This window comes from Hemitrygon akajei, chromosome 5 (assembly GCF_048418815.1).
Source record: "Hemitrygon akajei chromosome 5, sHemAka1.3, whole genome shotgun sequence".
NCBI classification, from domain to species: Eukaryota; Metazoa; Chordata; class Chondrichthyes; order Myliobatiformes; family Dasyatidae; genus Hemitrygon; species Hemitrygon akajei.
This window is the reverse complement of record NC_133128.1, coordinates 52197878-52219834: the sequence shown is the minus strand read 5'-3', so window position 1 is coordinate 52219834 and position 21957 is coordinate 52197878. Positions and strand designations below refer to the sequence as shown.

Sequence of the window (21957 nt, the reverse complement as noted above, 5' to 3'; positions counted from 1 at the left end):
AGGTCTCTTGACTAACATCATACTTCAGCTCAGAATCGGAAGATGTTGTCTTTATCCTGTAACTCCTATCATGGGTTGGTTTCCCTTCTGTGGTTAGAAAGCTGGATGTTCATGCAGTACATGCCTTCCAACAAACCCTCAATGACCTTGCTGGATTGCTTTTGTACCGTATTACTGGTGAAATCTGCACCATTGCCTTCAGCAGAACGCAGAAAATGACCCCTTTTTGAGCATAGAACAGAACTATACAGCACAAAAACAAGCCCTTTGGCCCACAATGTTGCACCAAACTTATTAAGTTAGTCTTCAGATACCCAACTCAACTAATTTGCTCTGCCAACATAATGTCCATATCCTTCCAGTTCCTGTGACCATCTAAGAACACAACTCATGTGATTACCATCCCAACTGTATTCTAGGCACTCATCATTCTGCAACATAACTTCCTGACTCTTGAATTCATTTCCTCAACTAATAAAGGCAAACACACCATGTGCCTTCTTTACCACCCTATCAACCTGTGTAGCCCCTTTCAGAGAGCTATGGACTTGGACCCTAAGATCCCTCCACACATCAGTGCTTTTAAGGGCCAGGTCGTTAACAGTATGCTTCCTTTACAATTGAAAACGTGCAGAATGTTGGATTTTGTAACTTGCTTTGCTTAATTAAACCTACTCAAAAGTCTTCTCTCAAACAGTATTTTGGGAAGCTACATTTTTGTTTGACAGTGTAGTGTGTGTAGGCCTCTGTTAGTCTCGATAGACCATGGATTTGCACCTTGGAAAGTTTCCAGGGCACAAGCCTGGGCAAGGTTTTTTTTGTGGAAGATCAGCAGTTGCCCAAGCTGCAAGTCTCCACACCACCGATGTTGTCTAAGGGAAGAGCATTAGGACCCATACAGCTTGGCACTGGTGTCATTGCAGAGAAATGTGTGGTTAAGTGCCTTGCTCAAGGACACACACGTAGCCTCAGCCAAGGCTCTGGTACCAGCCAAGGTACCTGCTGAACCGTGTCTACGCCCACCTGGACAAACCAACGAGCACGGTGAGGGTCATGTTTTTTGACTTCTCCAGTGCGTTCAATACCATCCGCCCTGCTCTGCTGGGTGAGAAGCTGACAGTGATGCAGGTGGATGCTTCCCTGGTGTCATGGATTATTGATAACCTGACTGGCAGACCACAGTATGTGTGCTTGCAACACTGTGTGTCAGACAGAGTGGTCAGCAGCACTGGAGCTCCACCAGGGACTGTCCTGTCTCCCTTTCTCTTCACCATCTACACCTCGGACTACAGCTACAACACAGAGTCTTGCCATCTTCAGAAGTTTTCTGATGACTCTGCCATAGTTGGATGCATCAGCAGGGGAGATGTGACTGAGTACAGGGCTACGGTGGGAAACTTTGTCACATGGTGCGAGCAGAATCATCTGCAGCTTAATGTGAAAAAGACTAAGGAGCTGGTGGTGGACCTGAGGAGGGCTAAGGCACCGGTGACCCCTGTTTCCATCCAAAGGGTCAGTGTGGACATGGTGGAGGAGTACAAATACCTGGGGATACAAATTGACAATAAACTGGACTGGTCAAAGAACACTGAGGCTGTCTACAAGAAGGGTCAGAGCCGTCTCTATTTCCTGAGGAGGCTGAGGTTCTTTAACATCTGCCGGACGATGCTGAGGATGTTCTACAAGTCTGTGGTGGCCAGTGCTATCATGTTTGCTGTTGTGTGCTGGGGCAGCAGGCTGAGGGTAGCAGACACCAACAGAATCAACAAACCCATTCGTAAGGCCAGTGATGTTGTGGGGGTGGAACTGAACTCTCTGACGGTGGTGTCTGAAAAGAGGATGCTGTCCAAGTTGCATGCCATCTTGGACAATGACTCCCATCCACTCCATAATGTACTGGTTAGACACAGGAGTACATTCAGCCAGAGACTCATTCCACCGAGATGTAACACTGAGCGTCATAGGAAGTCATTCCTACCTGTGGCCATCAAACTTTACAACTCCTCCCTCGGCGTGTCAGACGCCCTGAGCCAATAGGCTGGTCCTGGACTTATTTCCACTTGGCATGATTAACATTATTATTTAATTATTTATGGTTTTATTTTGCTATATTTCTTCACTATTCTTGGTTGGTGCGACTGTAACAAAACCCAATTTCCCTCGGGATCAATAAAGTATGTCTGTCTGTCTGGCTCGAACTAGCGACCACAGACACCACAGACTTTTTATCCACTCAAATCATAGTAGAAGCAGCACCAGCAGTCTGTTTGTATATGACATTCATCTTATTGCTTTTCATTCCTCATGCCTTGTCCATGAATTATTACTGGATGCAGTGAAGACTCTTGGGATTTCACTTTACCTGCTGTTCTGTTAGAGGGTCTTTTGGAAGTTGAATAGGATTCTCTTGAAGGAACACAATGCTGGTTGTTGTATGTGCATGCTGACCAGCCAAATGACTTGCATTTGGGTGCAAATGATCTGTGACTCACAGTCTATAGTTTTCAGTATTATCTAGATTCCTCTTAACAATGGAACAACATGCCAGGACCTTGCCTGTGGCTAGACATGACACAAAGGTATTGGTCAAGGTCCCAGCATCACTTGCCTCCTTCAATAGAAACATAGAAAATAGGTGCAGGAGTAGGCCATTCGGCCCTTCGAGCCTGCACCGCCATTCAGTATGATCATGGCTGATCATCCAACTCAGAACCCTGTACCTGCTTTCTCTCCATACCCCCAATCCCTTTAGCCACAAGGGCCATATCTAACTTCCTCTTAAGTATAGCCAATGAACCGGCCTCAACTGTTTCCTGTGGCAGAGAATTCCACAGATTCACCACTCTCTGTGTGAAGAAGTTTTTCCTCATCTTGGTCCTAAAAGGCTTCCCCTTTATCCTTAAACTGTGACCCCTCATTCTGGACTTCCCCAACATCAGAAACAATCTTCCTGCATCTAGCCTGTCCAATCCCTTTAGAATTTTATACGTTTCAATAAGATCCCCCTTCAGTCTTCTAAATTCCAGTGAGTATAAGCCTAGTCAATCCAGTCTTTCTTCATATGAAAGCCCTGCCATCCCAGGAATCAATCTGGTGAACCTTCTCTGTACTCCCTCTATGGCAAGAATGTCTTTCCTCAGATTAGGGGACCAAAACTGCACACAATATTCTAGGTGCGGTCTCACCAAGGCCTTGTACAACTGCAGTAGAACCTCCCTACTCCTGTACTCAAATCCTTTTGCTATGAATGCCAACATACCATTTGCCTTTTTCACCGCCTGCTGTACCTGCATGCCCACCTTTAATGACTGGTGTACAATGACACCCAGGTCTCGTTGCATCTCCCCTTTTCCTAATCGGCCACCGTTCAGATAATAATCTGTTTTCCTGTTCTTGCAACCAAAGTGGATAACCTCATATTTATCCACATTAAATTGCATCTGCCATGAATTTGCCCACTCACCTAACCTATCCAAGTCACCCTGCATCCTCTTAGCATCCTCCTCACAGCTAACACCGCCGCCCAGCTTCGTGTCATCCACAAACTTGGAGATGCTGCATTTAATTCCCTCGTCTAAATCATTAATATATATTGTAAACAACTGAGGTCCCAGCACTGAGCCTTGCAGTACCCCACTAGTCACTGCCTGCCATTCTGAAAAGGTCCTGTTTACTCCCACTCTTTGCTTCCTGTCTGCCAACCAATTCTCTATCCACATCAATACCATACCCCCAGTACCGTGTGCTTTAAGTTTGCACACTAATCTCCTGTGTGGGACCTTGTCAAAAGCCTTTTGAAAATCTAAATATACCACATCCACTGGCTCTCCCCTATCCACTCTACTAATTACATCTTCAAAAAATTCTATAAGATTCGTCAGACATGATTTTTCTTTCACAAATCCATGCTGACTTTGTCCGATGATTTCACCTCTTTCCAAATGTGCTGTTATCACATCTTTGATAACCGACTCTAGCATTTTCCCCACCACTGATGTCAGACTAACCGTTCTATAATTCCCCGGTTTCTCTCTCCCTCCTTTTTTTAAAAAGTGGGGTTACATTAGCCACCCTCCAATCCTCAGGAACTAATCCAGAATCTAAGGAGTTTTGAAAAATTATCACTAATGCATCCACTATTTATTGGGCTACTTCCTTAAGCACTCTGGGATGCAGACCATCTGGCCCTGGGGATTTATCTGCCTTTAATCCCTTCAATTTACCTAACACCACTTCCCTACTAACATGTATTTCCCTCAGTTCCTCCATCTCACTAGACCCTCGGTCCCTTACTATTTCCGGAAGATTATTTATGTCCTCCTTAGTGAAGACAGAACCAAAGTAGTTATTCAATTGGTCTGCCATGTCTTTGTTCCCTATGATCAATTCACCTGTTTCTGACTGTAAAGGACCTACATTTGTCTTGACCAATCTTTTTCTTTTCACGTATCTATAAAAGCTTTTACAGTCAGTTTTTATGTTCCCTGCCAGCTTTCTCTCATAATCTTTTTTCCCTTTCCTAATTAAGCCCTTTGTCCTCCTCTGCTGGTCTCTGAATTTCTCCCAGTCCTCAGGTGTGCCGCTTTTTTTTGCTAATTTATATGTTTCTTCTTTGGACTTGATACTATCCCTAATTTCCCTTGTCAGCCATGGGTGCACTACCTTCCCTGGTTTATTCTTTTGCCAAACTAGGATGAACAATTGTTGTAGTTTATCCATGCGATCTTTAAATGCTTGCCATTGCATATCCACCGTCAACCCTTTAAGTATCATTTGCCAGTCTATCTTAGCTAATTCACGTCTCATACCTTCAAAGTTACCCTTCTTTAAGTTCAGAACCTTTGTTTCTGAATTAACTATGTCACTCTCCATCTTAATGAAGAATTCCACCATATTATGGTCACTCTTACCCAAGGGGCCTCACACGACAAGATTGCTAACTAACCCTTCCTCATTGCTCAATACCCAGTCTAGAATGGCCTGCTCTTGGGGTAGATGCTATCAGTGCCAGTGGACTTAACTACTTTAATAATCTTTATGGGACCGCACACTACCTTCTTCTTTGTCTTGAAATGCCCTAGCAAATTAGTACATTCCACACTGATCTCCCTATCCTCCATGTCCTTCACTTTGGTAAATGCTGATGCAAAGTAGTCATTTAGGACCTCACCCATATTCTCCGCCTCCAAGCACATGTTTCCTTTATTGTTCAGTGGTCTTGATGGAATGATTAAATGTCTTGTGATTCTCTTTAATCGTACTTGCCAAGCACTCTTCATGGCCGCTCCTGGCTTTCCAAATTCCCTTCTTGAGTTCTTTTCTGGCATCTTTATAATTCTTAAGAGCGTTGGTTGATTTTAGCTTCCTAAATCATGAATATGGTTCCTTTTTTTTTGTGACTAAATTCACCACATTTCTTTATATCCAATGTTCGCAGACCTTGCTCTCATTGTCCTTTGATCTTACTGGAATATACTTCTCCTTTTCTCTTGGGGTTGGTCTTTAAACATCCTCCTTTTGTGGACTTACACAAAACAACTGTTCCCAATTAACTCTCCCTAGTTCCTGCCTAATACTCACATAATTTGCCCTGCTCCAATTTAATACTCCCCATGCTGACGATGCCATCCTCACTCATCCCCTAAAAAAAATTGATTTTCAAATTCATTAATATTTGATTTGCTTTGTTTAGCTCTTGCTGTTCAGGTTGCCTCTGCTGCAGCATGGATAGGTTTTGTAGCAATTAGTTTTCAATTTTATGGTGCTGAATCCTGTATTTGAAAACACAATTTCAGCCAGAAGTATACAGTTACACCCCTGCATTATGGAGGGATTGAGTTACTCGTAAACCATCCATATTGTGATCTATAAAGTAAATGCATGACAAATATTCACAATTTATTTTGTTTCTTTTGTATTTTACATTTACTTAATTATTTCTTCTCACATAAATTCTGTAGGAATGAAATTTTATTCTGTATCTCAATTCTTTTGGTAATGATTTATGAATCAGTTCAGGGTAAATTTCCATTACCTGAACTGTTATTGTGCAGGATGACATTCTCGGCTCACTGGGTGTCAAGGGGATACCGCATTTAGGTAATGGTTGGAAACAAAGATATACTGAATTGTAAATTATTGTCAGATTCAATTAATTTTCCAAAAGTTAATATATCCTTTTCCATAGTACTGTCAAAGACCATTAGGGATTTGGTGTGGAGGACAAGGATTACACTGGAACAAAATTGGGGATGTAGTATTGGAGCCAAGGAATATATGTTCCCATATCAAGTCCTGTACCCAGAAGCAGGTCATTCGCACCCAAATCTAAGCCATTTGGCTAGTCAGCATGCACAAACAACAGCCAGCATTGCGTTCCTTCAACAGAATCCTATTCAACTTCTGAGTAGGTTTAATTAAGCAAAGCAATTTACGAAATCCCATATCCTGCACATTTTCTCAACCACTCTTGGCCTACCCTACCATTCCACTTGTGAAAATGATGCACATACAGTATATACCAGGTCTTGCTGTCTCTGTTCTCTTCTTAAATTGTGTTCTTTAGTTTTTAATAGTGTCTCAACTTTTGATCTTCCTAAACTTAGCATTTGCATTTAACATCAGACCAATCAAGGAGACACTGTTTTTCAGCAGTGTTAACAGAGACCACGACTATATTCTTGGGTGTGTCTAATCATCATTTGGAGAAAAGGTAGGGGAGTCCTGCAGCTGCGCTAGCCACTTTTTAGCCATCAATTAACATTAGCCAAGCAGTAAAGGGACATTTAGTTATAGAGCTCTGAAACACACCCTTTGGCCCAACTCATCCAGGCCAATTAAGTAGCCAAATTGAACTGCTTGCATTTGGCCCCTATCACACCAACCCTTTTCTCCTTTCCAAGTATCTGTCTGAATGTCTTTTCAATGGTGTAATTGTACCTGCCTCTACCACTTCTTGTGGCAGTTTGTTCTATGTACCCAACACTGTGAAAAATTGCCCTCAGATCCCTTTTAAATCTTTCCTCTCTTACCTTAAACCTATGCTACCTAGTTTTGGACTCCCTTACTTTGGAAAAAAGACTGTGACATTTTAATTGAACTATGCCTCTCATGATTTTATATACTGTATTTCTATGAGATTCCCCCACTCTCTCTCCTACCTTCCAGTCCCAGTAACATTATTGTAAATATTTTCTCCACACCTTTCAGCTTAAGGAAATCATCCTTCCAATTAGGTAGGCAAGCAGAATGCACAGTATTCCAAGTGTTGAGGAATTAAAACAAATAACAGAATTTGCATTCTCATGGCATTACGCAAATCTATTTTCAATATTCAAATTATGGTGTTATGATTCAAAATTAATAATACCACTTCTTTATATGACTGTCTCGTGCCTGAAGGGAGTGGGACAAGCAGTCCACGAGTAGGCTGGGTGGGATCCTTCATGGTAAAGCTAGTCTTCTTTCCGGCACCTTTCTGTACATTTGCTTTTGATGCTATTGTAACCTCTGTCTTTCTGTTCCTCAACATCCTCCAGGGCCCTGCCATTTGCTGTGCCAGTCTGCCCTGGTTTAACTTCCTAAAATGCAACATGACATGTTTATCCAAGTTAAATATCATGTTATTCTTTTGCTCACTTTCCGAGTTGATCTCAGTCCTGTTGTAATCTTAGAATACTTTCTTCACTATTGATTATATCCACAAATTTAGGTATCACCTACTATCTTACTAACCATGCTAACTACATGCTAGCCAAATTATTAAAATTGACCATTTATGTAAACAGTATCTAGTAGCTTTAACTAGCAAAACTTTCCAAAGGACTTCACAACATTGTTACTGATACACTTTGCCTGCAATTTTTTTGGCTGCTGTTGAGTAGTGCCTACTATATGGATAACCTTAGATACGTGATAGTAACACATAGTTGCAGGGAGGATATTCTAAGACCAGTCATGTCAGAGTCTTCGGATAAGATGAGAAGAACAAGGAGCCATAAGTTACCATTCTGCATTTGAGTCCACTGTTGCACACTTTGCTCACACATGACTGCACGACCAAACACCTGAGTAATCATATGGTCAGCTTTGCTGATGACAGGGCAGTGGTGGGGCTCTTCTATGATGAAATGGCCTACAGAGAGGAAGTGGAAGAGTTTGAGGCCTGGTGCCAGGCATATAACCTCTTCCTCAATGTCAACAAGACAAAGGAGATAGTTAACCACTTCAGAGAACTCACACCAATCACACCCCTCCTTACACTGGCAGCACAGCAGTGGAAGCTGTGAACAGTTTCAAATTCCTGGGCATGCACATGTCGCACAACTTCTCCTGGTCCCAGAATACATCGTGCAATCAAAGCTCACTATGTACATCATTACTTACGACCTTCTGCAGATGCGCAGTAGAAAGCGTCCTAATATAACCGCATTGAACGGAAACTGCACTGCAGCAGACCGGAAGGCTCTACAACAGAGAATCAGAACTCCGAATGCATCAGCCCCACCAGCAAATGTACAGAAAGGTGCCGGAAAGAAGACTAGCTTTACCATGAAGGATCCCACCCAGCCTGCTCATGGACTGCTTGTCCCACTCCCTTCAGGCACGAGACAGTCATATAAAGAAGTGGTATTATTAATTTTGAATCATAACACCATAATTTGAATATTGAAAATAGATTTACGTAATGCCATGAGAATGCAAATTCTGTTATTTGTTTTCATTTTCAGTTACATTTTCTCAATTAAGATAAGGAATGCCTATCGTTCCTTGTCCAGACTACATTTTGGTAAATCGGATCACTTGGTTGTCCTTCTGTTACCTGCATACAGGCAGAGGCCAAAGTGCAATGCTGCAGGGATTGGGACAACAAAGAGTGGTTGTGGGAGGCAGAGGAGTGGTTACAAGTTTGCTTTGATTCAGTGGACTGGACTGGGTTCAAGCACTCATCTAGACCTGGGTTGTAACTGACTTGTTTTGAAACGGCTGTAGGCGAGTGTATCCCCATTAAATCATTCAGGATCTTCCCCCAATGAGAAGCCCTAGATGAACCATAAGATCTGAAATTTGCTGAGGATCAGATCAGAGGTATTTAACACTGGAGACCAAGAAAGTTGCAGGAGGTCCAAGTATGATTTCTGGAAAGCCATCTCACAGGTGAAGTGGAAATCCCAGACCAAATGAGTCAATGAGGGATGCTATCACTTTCTATAAAGTTAGATCAAGCAGCATGGGAGACAGCAGGGCTTCACTTCAAGATAAGCTCAATGCCTTTTATGCTCTCTTTGGCCGTCAGAACACTGAGGAACCATTGCCAACACCCATATCCCCCCAGTGATCCTGTGATTTCATTCTCTGAAGCTGATGTGTGGGCTGCCTTCAGGAGGGTGAGCCCACAAAAAGTATCCGTACTGAATGGGGTACCTGGTCATATAGTGAAGACCTGCGCTGATCAATTGGCTGGTGTGTTCACTGAGATCTTTAACCTCTCACTTTGGCAATGTGTGGTACCCACCTGCTTCAAGCTCAAGAAGGTTATGGTCACCTTCCTCAATCAATGTTGCCCAATTGCACTTGCATCAACAATGACGAAGTGTTTTGAGAGGCTGGTGAAGAAATATATCAGCTCCTGCCTGAGACGTGACTTGGATTCACACCAGTTTACCTACCAGAGCAACAGGTCAACAGCAGATGCCATCTCATTGGCTCTTCACTCTACCCTGGAACATCTGGACAGCAAAGATGGATACATCAGGATGCTCTTTATCGACTACAGCTCAGCATTCAATACCATTATCCCCTCAAAACTAATCAGTAAGCTTCAAAACCTTGGCCTCAATATCTCCTTGTGCAATTGGATAACAATAATAAGTATTTTATTGATCCCAGGTGGGATACACTTCTGTTACAGCAGCAACATTTAAAAACACACTTAGCAGTGTGCGGACGTAACTGATAATAAAGTGTGGAATGATAATATACACAATAATAAATTACCAATGTGCAATAATAATGTACTAAGTAATAAAACAGACTATTGTACTATGATCTTTGTTCTGCTGTCGAACAGAGATGAACTGTTGTATTTGCTTATTGCATTTGATAGGAAAGATTTTCTGTAATGATCCTTGTGACAGCAAAGCTGAATGAGCCTGTTTGAAAACGTGCTCCTCTGCTTATTCAGTAGGTCATGGAGAGGATTGCCAGATTGTTGTAATGGATAACAGTTTGTTAAGTGACCTCTTGTTCATCACTAACTCAAAAGAGTCCGGGTTGTTGCCGAGGATGGATCCAGCCTTTTAGTCTTTTATTTAGTTTATTTAGTCTTCTTGCATCTCTAGCACTGATACTGGTCCCCCAATATAAAGCCGCAAAGAAGAGTGCACTCGCTACAACAGACTGGTAAACAATCTCCAGTGTTCTGTGCACACATTGAAGGATCTCAGCTTCCTTAGAAAATAGAGTCTGCTCATCCCCTTCTTGTAAACAGCCTTGATGTCAGTTTTCCGGTGGAGTCTGTGTCGAGGTGAACACCCAAGTATCTGTACTTCTCCACCACCGCAACGTCTTCTCCCAGGACTCATCACAATCCTAAAATCACTCACCACCTCCCTGGTTTTGGCCACATTCAGGAGCAGGTGATTCCTCCTGCACCACTCCATAAACCTGTCCACTAGTCCTCTATACTCCAACTCTTGCCCACCTCTGATACACCCAACTACCGCAGAGTCATCAGCGAACTTATGCAAGTGACAAGACTCAGATTTGATTCTCGACTTCCTCACCTGTAGACTCGGGTCAGGTCGGATTGGCAACATCATCACCACAATCTCCATCAGCACAGGTGTATCACAGGGCTTTGTACTTAGCCCCCTGCTCTACTCACTTTACACTTATGACTGTATAGCTAAGCATAGCTCCAATGCCATAATCAAGTTTGCTGATGACACCACTGTCATGGGCCGAATCAAAGGTGGAGGTGAATCAGCATACTGGGGGGTTGGTGGGGAAGATTAAAAATCTGGCTGAGTGGTGCCATAACAACAACCTCTTACTCAACGTCAGCAAGGCCAAGAAATTGATTGTAGACTTCAGCAGAGGGAAACCAGAGGTCCAGGAGTCAATCCTCATTGGAGGATTGGAGGTAGAGAGGGTTAGTTACTTTAAATTACTATTTCAAAGGACCTGTTCTGGACCCAGCACATAAGTCCAATTGTAAAAAAAGCCCGGCAGCACCTGTACTTCCTTAGGAGTTTGTGAAGATTCAGCATGACAACTAAAACTCTGACAAACTTCTATAGATGTGTAGTAGAGAATATATTGACTGGCTGCATCACAGACTGGTATGGGAACAGCAATGCTCTTGAATGGACAATCCTACAAAATGTAGTGGTTTCAGCCCAGTACATCATGGGTAAAGCCCTCCCAACTATTGAGCATATCTACTTGAAAAACTGTTGTAGGAAAGCAGCATCTACCATCAGGGATCTCCACCACCCAGGCCATGTTCTGTTCTTGCTGCTGCCATCAGGTAGAAGGTATAAAAGTCTCAGGTCTCGCACCACCAGGTTCAAGAACCGTTACTACCCTTCAGCAATCAGACTCTTGAACAAGAGAGAATAACTTCACTCAACTTCACTTGCCCCGTCATTGAAATGTTCCCACATCCAATGAACTCATTTTCAAGGACTCTTCATCTCATGTTCTTGTTATTTATTGCTGTTCATTTATATTTTCATTTGCCCTGTTTGTTGTCTTCTGCACTCTGGACAAACACCCTAGTTGGGTGGCCTTTCATTGATCCTGGTATAGTTATTAGTCTATAGATGTGTTGAGTATGCCCACAAGAAAATGAATCTCAGGGTTGTATGTTGTGACATATATGTACTTTGATAATAAATCTACTTTGAACTTTGATTAATGATATGAACACATTTAAGAATTCCCATTATTTTTGGTCATATTTATTATATGATCTATTTACTCTGTGACCGAGAAGATTTCTGTTAATTGTAAATTAAGGTGTTCATTTTTTGATGCTGTTACATGTGCTGCCTTTATTTATGTGGTTAAATGAAGGGTAAGCATTAAGAATTAAACTTCTGAAATAAAGCCTGCCAACAAAATGTTCAATATGTATGAAGCTATTTTCTTCTCTTTATAGGAATAAATATTTTCATATAGAAATCATATTTTGGATGAATGCTAAAGATATTTTATCAGTAATGTTAATTAATCCTTCAGTTATAAATTATGTTGATAGAATGAACTGTTGATTTTAGAAGCAGGAGTCTTCTGATAAACTGATTATGTTATTCATAGTTTTTTTTAAAAATGCAGATTGTATCCATTTTCTTTGAAGCGTGTAAAATTAGATTATTACTACAACTGTTCTGCACCTTGTACATATTGTGTTATGTACTTAGTAATTTTTAATGGTTTCAGCTGCTCTTTATTTCTATTTCCTCTTTAAAGAATACTTCTTTCTTTCCAGCTGGATTTCAGATGAACATGTTATCTGGAGATTTGGCATGTAAGTATACTTCAAGTTATTTACATTCTCTTTTCTTCTAGTGTTGATCGCCATCTTAATGTACTCTTTCTTATACTTATCAAGTATAGCGTTATAAAAATTCATTGCCATACTTTAACATTGAGGTTCAGTGCCCTTAAAGGATCATGGCACTTAAATCCTTATTGTAAACGATGTATGCTCCCTATTTTGTTGCCATCCCTCAACATGTTGTTGAATAAGGTTTTGTGCAAGCTTCGTATTTATATTACATATTAAAACTGGTGAATATTCTGAAGATACCAGAGGTTTTGCTTCCATGTAGTTTAATAACCAAAACTGCCTAGAATATACTGAAAAACATATGCCATGATACTGGTGTACCTATGTTGAAAGTGACTGTTCAGGAACACTCTAAATATGAAATAGACTGCCCCGAAATCTGTAGGCTGCTCATGATGCACAGCGATTCTATCAGTTCTATTCCACGTAGCATTGCCATCCAAAGTGCCATTATCTCTAATGACCTTAATTTCCAAAAATACTGCATTATTGCTGCAGAGAAGTCAGTCATTAACTACAACTTTCATCCAACAGAGTGCTTCTTAACTCTGATTTTGGACCTCTAACTTCATGTTTGTCCTTAGTGTGTCCCTAATTTAAACACAGCAGAGCTTGGCTGACAGTTTGTTTATGAATACATTTTCACTGCTGACACTCAAATTTTGCCATCTATTCTCATAAAGCCGTAAAATCATGGAAACAGGCCATTTGGCCCACCATGTCTATGCTAATCATTTTGCCCATTGCATTCTGTGCCCAGGAGATTCAAGTGCTCATCTACATACTTATTAAGTGCTGTCAAGATTGTTTGCAGTACTCTCGGGCACTGTGTTTCAGCTATCCACTGTTCTCTTGGTGAGAAACGTCACCCTCAGATCCCATCTAAATCTCCTACCCGGACCCCCATTCTATTTCCTTTGAATTTATCTGCATCCGATATGGGAGATAATTCCCTGCCATCTATCCCATCCTATGCTCCACATAACTGAAAAAGGCTACACCCTAGTGTATCCTCTCACAATATGTATAAAGTTTTACCAAAACCTGTGTACTCGAAGTGCTGGTTAAATAAGGCAGTCATTCTTTATGCCTTGACCTCCACCATATCTTCCTGTGCTGTCATCTTCAGGGATTATTGGAATTGTACATCAAGATCTTTTTGTTTCTTTGGACCCAAATTGTCAACTAGCCTAGGATCCCATGGGCTCTAATCATTTGGACCCAAATTGTCAACTAGCCTAGGATCCCATGGGCTCTAATCATTTGGACATCTGGGACCTTGTCACAGGTTTTCCTGAAATCCATGTAAGCTAAATTAACTGCACTGCTCTCATCAATACATTCATTTAACACTTCAATCTTAATTAAATTCACCACTAACAAACCTGTGCTGACTGTTACTGATCAATCCTTATGTTTTCAGTCACGGCTCTTAGAGTTTTTGCCATTACAATATACTGTGAGCTGTCAGGCATTCATAGGAATGCTGATTGCATGAGAATGGAATGAAAACACTAAACCACACACACTGGTTTGCTATGGCTAAACCTTTAAATGAATTGTTGAACTATAAGTCATCTCCTTACCCCTTTAAATAAGAATGTTTTACAGTATACTTCTGTAGTTTAATGCTAAGCAATATTAATGTAAAGTGCCACAAAAATGAATTAAATGAACTACTGAACACACCATAACATGAAGTGCCAGGTCTTCAAAGAATGTTGCTATTACTCAGCTTACAACTGCATTGTCCTTATGTATAAACTTAAATAAACTAAAAAAAGTCTCTTCGCATATATTTTGCTGACACCTGAAATAAAATTCACTGTTCTAGCTTATTTTAATGAAAGCAAAATTTTGCTTGAGAATTCCAGACACATGAATGCCTGATAAAAGAGAGTTTAATGTAATTTCCCGACCACTGATATTAGACTAACTGCCTGTAATTACCTGACTTACCCTTGCCATCTTTCTTGAATTAAGGGACTGCATTTTCTGTCTTCCAGTCGTTCAGCCCCTCATTTGTGACCATACATTTTCTCACGGCACTATTTTAAGAATGATTCCCTGTACCTTAGTCAATCACCCTCGCAAAACAAATTATCTGTTTGTTATCTATTTATGATTATAATACTTGTGGGTGATTTTGAGAACAAATTGACTGTTGTGTTTCTTCGTAAAGCCCTTTGAATGTTCTCATGTTGTGAAGGATTATATTTTTACTTTGCCCTTTTCTGTCACGGACTTCTAAGTCAATATCTATTTCTATTTTAGTCAGTGGGTCTTATTTTAGTATATTTTAGGCATATTGTTAAATTAATGCTGAAATTGAATGTGTTATTTGCTGAAGTCAGGAATATACTTTTTCACTGGATAGTAGAGAGGAGTAGAAATGCTCTTTCAAAGGCCAATTGTGGTACCTTTCTAGCTGAGTCTTTGATAATAACTTATTCCATTGTACCTGGAATGTATGTTTTTGCATCTTGTTTTCACAGGCTTAAAACATTTAAAATTCAGTGTCTTTTATTGCATTTAAAATATTCTCTGTTTTTCAGTCTCCCAAACTTTATGTTTTCATGATACAATAATGGTATTATATGGATCTACTCTGATTGTTCTGTGTAGTGGCTAGTAGTTGTGCTGTTTATGAACAATATAATGCCATTTTCGTTAAAAAAGCAATGCTGTAAACTGTTGTGTTTATTTTGTTCAATTGTTTTTTGCAGATGGTACATCCCATTGTTTGTCCTCATCTTTTTGATGATGTCCTGCTACATTCACATATTTTATGTAGCCAAACAGAGGGTAAGCATTCAGATTTAAACTGCTGAAGTAAAGTCTGACAAAAAAAGAACCATATTCAACACGTTTGATTGCTTCTGTGAATCTACTTCCTCTTGTTAATGGATCCTCATAAATAGTTGATCAAGGTATTTTGTTATGTAAGTTAATTCTTAAGCCATCAATTAGCTTTATGTAATGGATATCATCTGAGATGAATTTGTTGTGTTTTTGCTGGGGAAAGAAAACTGGATATTTGCAGTATGTAAATTTGGAAAATTGCTGTAAATATTCTGCATCTTGCAAAGGGACAAAAATGGAGATAAAGCCACTAACATCAACTGGTAACTAACCATCAGAAATAGAACTAGAATGTTAACAATCTTTGTTTTAAATTTAACCTGCAATAAGCTTCAAACCACATATCCGCACTATCAGTGAAAATACTGTTTTCACTCACATCTTGCATAATATGCCAACTGCCATGGTACAAAGTGATCAGTGATAGTTAGGCTTATGGCTTCCCGTTGTTTTCTAAATCGCAGATCCAGGGTTCTTCCTTTAGAGTGTTAGTATGAGATCCCAAGTTCTCATACAGTTCCAGGGTTCAGTAAGGAGAGCAATCTTGTTTTCAAGTCCTATTTCCCTCTATTTCCTTGTTTTATTCCAGTGAAATAGTATTACATCTTAATTCCAGTCCAGGTCCAATCCATTTTGGCTATTTTCATTCTGTTGCAACTGAACTTTTGCTTGTTCTTTTTACATCTCAATTGTAGAGCATCCTTGTTACTGGTATTGAGCGAATCAGGCACAAAAGAACATAGAATTGATCTCTACTGATGTATATCCACATGTATATTCTGCTTTCAGCATGTAAGTATTTTGCTGTCGTAACCTAGGCCTCTAGTTATCTCTTATTGCCATAGCAACAGCTAGCTCTTCTGCCCACTGTTGAGGCCATGGATGCCATGGCAGATGTTTTAGAATGGACCCATTATTTCTTATCTCAGTACAAGCAGATGGTTGCTGTCTTACTTTTTTCAATTTATTAGGCCTCTGAGACCCAGCGAAGCCAGGCATTTCTCCAATGAGATTAATGAGAATGAGAATACGTTACTCTGCAGCACTGTTCCTTGATCTCATGATGATCTGTAGTTATGTCTGCTTCACAATTTAATCACTGCTAATGGCTTTTCAAAACAGTTCCTGATGGATACATCTGTGATCAATCAATCAATACCCGGAGATACAACTTTTCAAATTTAAGTCATTTCAATCTCCTTATATTTTCTTAGCATTTTCAGAGAACTTCATAGATCATTAACCATCCTTGTAAGTGGCAACTTCAAAATGTTTACTCAAGGTGAAAATGTCGGATGTTCAGTTCTGGGTGCTTGTTTATAATTCTCTGACTATTACACAAGGAAATAAGGAGAGGGGAAATGGAACTCACGGTGTTACTGACATGGGAGCCAGGTGGATCTGATGGGCTGAATAGTCTCCTTCAGTATCATAAATAAGTAATTTTGGCCTGTATAATGCTAAAATATAATTACTGCACCATTGGTGACTGTGTTTACTTCTGTTTTGCTTTTTTTTTCTCAAGGTTCTGAGCTCTGGAGTTTTCTACCCTAAACTTCCCTATCTCTTTCCACTTTGAGTAGAAGTATGTCCTTAGGATGCTGGATGCCAAATTTTGTTTATGTACTGCATTAAACATTTTGTTTGCTTAAAACTGGAATGTAGATCTGTCCCAGAGGGCTGAATATACAGTCGATTCTTTTGATGTTTGTTGTAAATTTCATTGGTCATAGCTTTACCTTCATCAGTTGTAACTTGTAACTTTTTCATTCTTTTAAACTCTTCTAGAGCTATATTTTATTATTAAATCCTGGAATGTGTCTGGTAGCTCTTGTTCAGTGAAGAAGACTGTTAATAGTGTCAAATAAAATATAACACTAATTTTACTTTTTCAACCTTGAACTATTGAAATTGTTTGGGACATTTTGTTTCAGAAAATGATTCAGTGTATATTTAAAGTGATGATTAGTCAATATGTTCTTTTATGAGATATGTCTTTGTATAACATTAAATGCTGATTTTCCTCCCCACTCCCACCAAGCCACCAACATTCACTCCAGCTGCCCACTTGCCAGCTCTCAGTTAAATTATCTTAAGCCTAACTTTAGAGTAGAACTATTCAGGACCATCCTATTTTATTCAGTGCTGCAGTGAAAGTAATTGATGGCCATTTGGTAATTTTTTTTTCAAATTGCTGGGTAGCTGTGTTCCTAATGGAAGGGGACACTATGTGCATCTCTGCCCTCTATAGGATCAATATAGCTAACAATGCCTGGCATAGTGAGCGTGTACGTTTTCATGAAAGCTTCTTTGTGATAATAAATTGCTTGAGGTTGTCTAAGCTAATGCCTCCCACTGAATCAACACTCGGGCACTCACCTACCGTGTAGTCTGCTTAATTTCTACAAGATCCATGCTTTGTTAATGCTTCCTTCAAAGATTACCTCTTGCTATAATCTGTATTTAGCATTCATTTGTTGGGAAAAAATAGTATATATATATATTTTTAAATTTTATCATTAATAAGATGTATTAAGTATAAGTAAATTTGACTGAAATCTGTGTGCAGTCCTTTTTCCTTTCCGACTTCAATTAAAAAAAAGTTTGTAACGGTGGATCTTTTTAAACACCACAAATTCTTGCATAACTAATATTATATGAAAATGCAATCTTTTAATACTGCAAGTTTAATTTCTTGGATGATAGTTGTTATAGAGAAAATTTTAAATGCCCAGCTTGTGATTGAAAATTTGTATTTTTACTATTTGGGTTCAGTTTTCAAAAATAATAAAACTTGAATCTTAAAGAAAATGAATCAGATAAAGATGAATATTTCAATATTAGATATTTTCTTTCATAATAGATGAATGAAACCTAAAGATTAAATACTGATTTTTCAACCAGGTTGTGGTGTTAAGTATGAAATACTCTTAATGGTCTCCCAATTGATTGATTTTATCCAATATCCTTATTTCTTTTTCTTAAATGCACACAATGTTATATCAGAAGTGTTCACTAATTGCCTTGTTCAGTTAACATGGGCTACCATTGAAAATGCATTAATTTTGCATTCATGTGTATCTTATCACCATGTGAAAGGGGACATTGACCATTTATTTGATTGTTTAACTGTCTAAGCCAGGGAACTAAGTTTTATGATTCCCAAAAATGGTGGAGGAATCATCATCTGCAATTAGCCCAGACCCATTCATTCCAATCCAGGCAGCAAGCCATCTTCTTTCTGCCTGCAGATTATATTGATTGCAGCTACATTGCACTTCTTTGCTGCTCATTTCAACAAAGAGCTAGTATTGTGAGTAAATAACACCAGTTACTACTAATCTACATTTCTTAAAGTTAGCTGGCCACTGGCTAAAATGCAGTATATTACATCTGTAACTGATCTAGAAAACAGTGAAACAATGGCACTACAACTAAAGGAGCATACTGCAAGGGTTTTGCACACCGTGGTAGGAACCTTAGTAGAAAAAAAGGCACTCTAATAACTGGATTATCTAATATCTAATAATTATTAGATAACAATCTAATAACTTTAGGCAAAAGGCCTTTCAGACAAGGTTAAAGGCTGGGAAATCAGGAAGTCAATGTAACTGTCTGGATGCAGTCCGGCAGTAGGTTAGTGACTTTGCAAGAATGGTTGCTTGCATTTCCTCCACTGATCTTAAAAAGATGACCTCTGGTACTAGCCTTTGCCACTCTGGGAAAATGGTCCAACTTATCTATGTCTCTCATAATCTTATATACCTCTATCAAGTTGCCTCTCGTGCTCCTTCGTCTCCAAAGAGCAAAAAACCCAGTTGGTTCATCCTTTCCTCACAAGACATGGTCTCCAATCCAGACAGTGTCTTGGTAGATCACTTATGCACCCTTTCTAATGCTTTCACATCCTTCCTATAATAAAGCGACCATAACTGAATACAATATTCCTATTGCGGTCTAACCAGAGTTTTATAGAGCTATGACATTAACTTGGGGCTCTTAAATTCTATGCCCAAACTAATGAAGGCCAACGCACTATACGCTTTCTTAGCTACTCTTGTCAAATTGTGTGGCAACTTTGTTGGATCTCTGAATGTGGACCCCAAGATTCCTCCACGTTACTGAATATCTTGCCATTCGACTTATTCAGTGCCTTTAAATTTGATCTTCAAAAGTGTATCACTTCACACTTTCCAGACTGAACTCTATTTGCCACTTCTCAGCCCAGTTCTACATCCTATCATACTCTTCCACCTATGATAACCTTCTACACTATCCACAACACCACCATCTGCAAACTTAATAACCCATCCTTCCACTTCCTTATCCAGATCATTTCTAAGCATCACAAAGAACAAGGGTCCCAGAATAGATCCCAATGGAGTATCACTGGTCACCACCTCTAGGCAAAATTTGGACCGACTACCATCCTCTGCCTTCTGTGGGCAAACCAATTCCGAATCCATGCTGCCAACTTTCCATGGATCCCATACCTCATGATTTTCTGAAGAGCCTTCCATGGGGAAACTTGTAAACTTCTTACTAAAATCCACATGCACTGCTCTACCTTCATCAATTTGTTTTGTCACTTACTCAAAAAAATCTGTTAGGCTCTTAAGACACAACCTGCCTGCCCCTCATGAAGCCAAGCTGACTATCCCTAATAAGACTATGCTTCTCAAAATGCTCATAAATTCTCTCCATTAGTTTGCCCACCTCTGATGTAAAACTTGCTGATCTACAATTCCCGGGATTATCCCTATTACTGTTCTTGAATAAAGGAACAATATTTACTATCCTCCAATCCTCTGGTACTCTCCTGTAGCTAATGAGACGCGAAGATAACCCTCAGTGCTTGAGCAATCTCCTCCCTCACTTGCCGTAGTAATCTGGGGATTATTCCATCTGGCTCTGAGAATTTACCTATCCTCATGATTTTCAAAAGCTCCAATACTGCTTCTATCTTAACGTCAACACACTGCTTCTCTCTTCTGCACTGACCTCACATTCATCAAGGTGCTTAATGAAGACCAGCATTCATTAAGGACCTCCCCTACCTACCCCAACTCTAGGCACATGTTTCCACCTTTATCCCTGAGCTGTCTTCTCACTCCAGTCATTCTTCTATTCTTCATATGTAGAGTGCTTTGGGGGTTTTCATTAATCCTACTCACCAAGGCCTTCCCCTTCTAGCTCTTCTAAGTACTTTCTTAAGTCCTTCCTGGTTACCTTTACACCCTCAGGAGCCCATTTTTTCTTGTGCCTTTCCAAATTCTACCTGCTTATCTGCTCTTCAGTGTCCTTGTTGCTATTGGCGATCTGTGTAATACTCCCAGTAGGATGATTACTCCCTTCCTGTTTTTGACTTCTACTCTCATTCACATTGTCTCAGTGATGTCCCTTCATTCCTTCATATGTACCTTATTCTCTGAAAGTGTATCTTTCACTTTCTTCCACTTCAGTTTGCACATTACAACCATCTTTGTACCCTCTCATTTCTGACGCATGAGAATTACAATTTGGGGGAGGGCCACGCGAGGCAAAGCAAGAAGATACTAATGATTTTATGTATTTGTAGTTTGAACCTCAGATACTTGCAATATGTTAATTTAGAAAATAGCATAGAAGTAGAATTATTATGTATGAAACAGTGGAGAGGAAATGCTAGTGTTAAAATATCATGAGAGTCCTTCATCTTTATGTTTAAATATTTTTCTTTTATTTAACTAAATCCAGCAGTGTTCATTGTAGACCTATGAATAGAATGGCACCTGTTCAGACACATCAATACTGTTTAGCTACATTAATGTCACAGTGCATTTTGAACCAACAAACATTTATTAACCCACTGCAATAACATTCAGAAGCATACAAGGCCTTACAAGTCAAGCAATCAAATGTATTGTAGAATGCAAGAAGGAAGTGGTTTAATTCTGGCCCCATAGTGCACTGGGAGAGTAGCCACAGGAGGGCAAGACTTGATGTGAGCTGGTGAGATAAGGTGAGAGTCACTTGCAGGAAATCATAAATGGGGAGTGATTAGTATGAGTGTGAGCCAAAGATCAGTGGGGGACAGAGATTTTAGTGTCCGATTTGTCATTAGGTGTAGCAGAATGATAAGAAAATTAGTAATTACTGTTATTGTTCATACAGATCAAATCATTACACAGTGCAAGGTGAAACAGTAATAATGCAGAATAAATTGTAACAGCTACAGAGAAAGTGCAATGCAGGTAACCAGAAAGGTGCAAGATCAACATGAGGTAGATTGTAAGGTCACAAAGCTATCTTATTCTGTTAGGGAGCTATTTAATAACCTTATAACAGCAAGGTAGAAGCTGTCATTATAAGCCTGGTGGTGTGTCCATTCAGGCTTTTGTATCTTCTGCCCAAAGGATGAAAGGAGAAGAGAGAGTGTGGGGTGGGCAGGGCCTGTGTTATGCTGACTGCTTTTCTGAGGTAGCGAAAAGTATATTCAGCATCATGGCATCTACATGATGTTCACATTTAGGAAGCTGAAG

At 39.8% G+C, this 21957-nt stretch overlaps 1 protein-coding gene across 5 annotated transcripts in view; it reads left to right on the top strand.

Annotated features, from left to right (window-relative positions):
• The window catches only part of LOC140727788 (cyclic AMP receptor-like protein A), a 191548-nt gene that overhangs the window by 120837 nt on the left and 48754 nt on the right, over positions 1-21957 (top strand). For all 5 annotated transcript variants that reach the window (XM_073045556.1, XM_073045554.1, XM_073045553.1 and 2 more), the window contains 2 exons: positions 12494-12532; positions 15301-15379. In XM_073045556.1, coding sequence (XP_072901657.1) covers positions 12494-12532; positions 15301-15379 — 118 coding nt within the window. The remainder of the gene's footprint in view (positions 1-12493; positions 12533-15300; positions 15380-21957) is intronic.